Below are 2,819 nucleotides of genomic sequence, written 5' to 3' on the forward strand. Positions count from 1 at the left end.
TGGGTGAGGGCAAGGGCTAAAAGGGCAAGGGGCATTAAGGAGAATACTTGTTGGGATAAGTACTGGGTGTTACATGTATGGGATGAATCAATGGATTCTACTCCTGAAATCATTATTGCACTATACGCTAACTAACTTGGATGTAAATTTAAAACCAAATATATATTTTTAAATGGTTACAATAGGGGGTGCCTGGCTGGCTCATTTGGAAGAGCATGTGACTCTTGATCTCAGGGCTGTGAGTTCATACCCCATGTTGGGTGTGGAGATTACTAAAAAATAAACAAACTTAAAAAAAAAAAAGTACATGCCCCAGTGACCCTATCTGATTTGCTTCTATTTTTAGGACCATTATACAGTTCTCACTCAATAAATGATTACTGCCTGAGCCCATGATTTAGTGTCTAAATCAAATAGAATAAACTATTACCTTTAGCTGGACGAATGGAAAATGCCATTCCTCCTTCTGTGTTTACTGGTTGCCATTCAAATTTGGCAAAATAATTCTGATGGTTATACAAACCAACTGTCCCCATAAAACATGTTTTCACCGAGAAGCCATGTGGTCTCAAAACTAGCTCTTCAGAAGATAGCTCCAGTTCTACTGGCATGACAACGGCCATCACTAGGATACGCCCACCAGGTATATTGTTCACTGTAAAGGTGAATGACCTGTAACACAGCAAAAGCATCCAAACTGAACTGATAATAGCTATTTGCAATTACAGAATTCAGTTACATGCAAAAATGCATATATTATTAACATCTGCAATTAATCCTTAGTAAGCAATACATCAAAATATTTACAGTAGGTTGTCACTGAAATATCAATCTACAAATCCTATAAACTGGTGCATGTATAGTTTCTATGTTTGAGGACCAAATGTAACATATGCTACAATTACTGAAGCAAGTAAAAACATATTCTACACAAGGACACTTTAATTCTAGCATATAGAAATTAGAAAATAAATCCTACTTCCAAAATTTTCCAATGGTGGGAGATTCAAATACCATTGAAATGTAAGTACTAGCTGTAGGTGGAATCACATATGAAAACTGGTTGGTTTTCTGAAGTTCTTTCAAATTAACATCTAGCTGGATCAAAATATGCATAGGTAGCATATTAACAACATGCAGTAGACGAGTATTTGTGGAGTTCACGCAAATATCACCAAAATTAAGGACAGAGGGCCCTGAAAAAATGAAAAGTTATTAGGTTTAGTGTTGGCAAATGTATTCAGTTATTTTTTTTAAAGTCTTCATACTGTATTTTCATCAATTAATTTATAAAAAATGATACTTAGAAAATTATTTATTGCAGTATCAGAAGTTACTAACCAAGATTTTTATCTAAATGTCCATAATTTGGTGTTTGGAGATTATTGGTTAAAATTAAATATATCCTAATTATGTGACAAATTATATAGAAAAATTATTAACATTCATTATAACTCATCTTGGTACATGAATTTACACTGTAACACCTTCTCCACTTCCATCAATACATTTATGTTCATTTATCCAGAATTTAGAGAAATGGGTAATTTTCCCACTAATTAGTACTTTTAAATGACAAAAGTTTTTATATCATAACAATTTTAATAATTATAAGTCTGAGTCTACTTTTAACAGCTCGATTTAATCATAACTGATATACAATAACCTGTATGCATTTAAAGTGTGGAATTTCCTAGGTGTTGACATATGTATATACCTGTGAAACCATCACCACAATGAAGAGAATGAACATCCATCACTCCAAAGTTTGCTTGTGCCCTTTTATATTCTCTCCCTCCCATCATCCTCAGTACTTCCCCCTTCCCAGACACCCACTCATCTGCTTTATGCCACTGTGTATCAGTTTGCATGTTCTAGAGTTTATGAGAGGAATAATATAACATTGGCAGCTTTTCTCTGATTTCTTTCACTCTGCAAATTCCCTGGAGATTCATTCAAGTTGTTTTAAGTGTCAATAGTCCATTCCTTTATATTACTAAATGGTAGTCCATTACAGGTGAACGTTTGTCTCTTCACCTGTTAAATAACACCTGGATTGTTTCCAGGTACTGGCTATTATAATTAAAGCTGCTAAAACATTTGGGCACCTGGGTGGCTTAGTCGATTAAGTGTCCAACTCTTGATTTAGGCACAGGTCGTCATCTCATGGCTCATGAGATTGAGCCTCATGTAGGGCTCTGCACTGACAGCGCAGAGCCTACTTGGGATTCTATGTCTCTGCCCCTTCCCAGCTCACACTCTCTCTCTCTCTCTCTCAAAATAAACTTTTTTTTAAAAAGCTGCTAAAACATTTGTCCACAAGTATTTCTTTGGACACATGATTTCATTTCTTTTTTTTTTTTTTTTAAATTTTTTTTTCCACGTTTTTATTTTATTTTTGGGACAGAGAGAGACAGAGCATGAACGGGGGAGGGGTAGAGAGAGAGGGAGACACAGAATCGGAAACAGGCTCCAGGCTCTGAGCCATCAGCCCAGAGCCCGACGCGGGGCTCGAACTCACGGACCGCGAGATCGTGACCTGGCTAAAGTCGGACGCTTAACCGACTGCGCCACCCAGGCGCCCCCATGATTTCATTTCTTTTGGACAAATATCTAGGAGTGGAATGCATGGATCATATGGTAAATGTATAAATGTGTAACAAACTGCCCGTTTTCAAGTGGTTAATTTTCCATTCCACTAGCAATGTATAAGAGTCCCAGCTCACTCATATCACTGGCAACAACTGAAATGGTGAGCTTTGGGTTTGCTTTTTTTTTTTTTAATGTAGCCATTCTAATAGATTTACAGTCATATCTCA

The 2,819-nt window shown here is 36.4% G+C and overlaps 1 protein-coding gene across 1 annotated transcript; it reads right to left on the reverse strand.

Moving 5' to 3' along the window:
- Window positions 1-329: 329 nt before the first annotated feature.
- Window positions 330-1,191, reverse strand: LOC121024082 (cilia- and flagella-associated protein 47-like). Its single transcript, XM_040466398.1, has 2 exons — window positions 980-1,191; window positions 330-672 (listed from the first exon to the last, which is right to left on the reverse strand). Exons 1-2 carry the CDS (start codon window positions 1,123-1,125, stop codon window positions 405-407), a joined length of 414 nt encoding a protein of 137 aa, XP_040322332.1. The 5' UTR covers window positions 1,126-1,191; the 3' UTR covers window positions 330-404.
- Window positions 1,192-2,819: the final 1,628 nt, after the last annotated feature.

Source organism: Herpailurus yagouaroundi, unplaced genomic scaffold, assembly GCF_014898765.1.
Source record: "Herpailurus yagouaroundi ecotype Mexico unplaced genomic scaffold, PumYag 54778, whole genome shotgun sequence".
NCBI classification, from domain to species: Eukaryota; Metazoa; Chordata; class Mammalia; order Carnivora; family Felidae; genus Herpailurus; species Herpailurus yagouaroundi.

Excerpts from the sequence above, each read along its gene's own strand:
- LOC121024082 (XM_040466398.1), bottom strand. The coding sequence starts at position 1,125 with ATGCTACCTATGCATATTTTGATCCAGCTAGATGTTAATTTGAAAGAA. Across the intron at positions 673-979 it reads ACCATTGGAAAATTTTGGAA|GTCATTCACCTTTACAGTGA; the intron begins GTAGGATTTATT and ends GCTGTGTTACAG.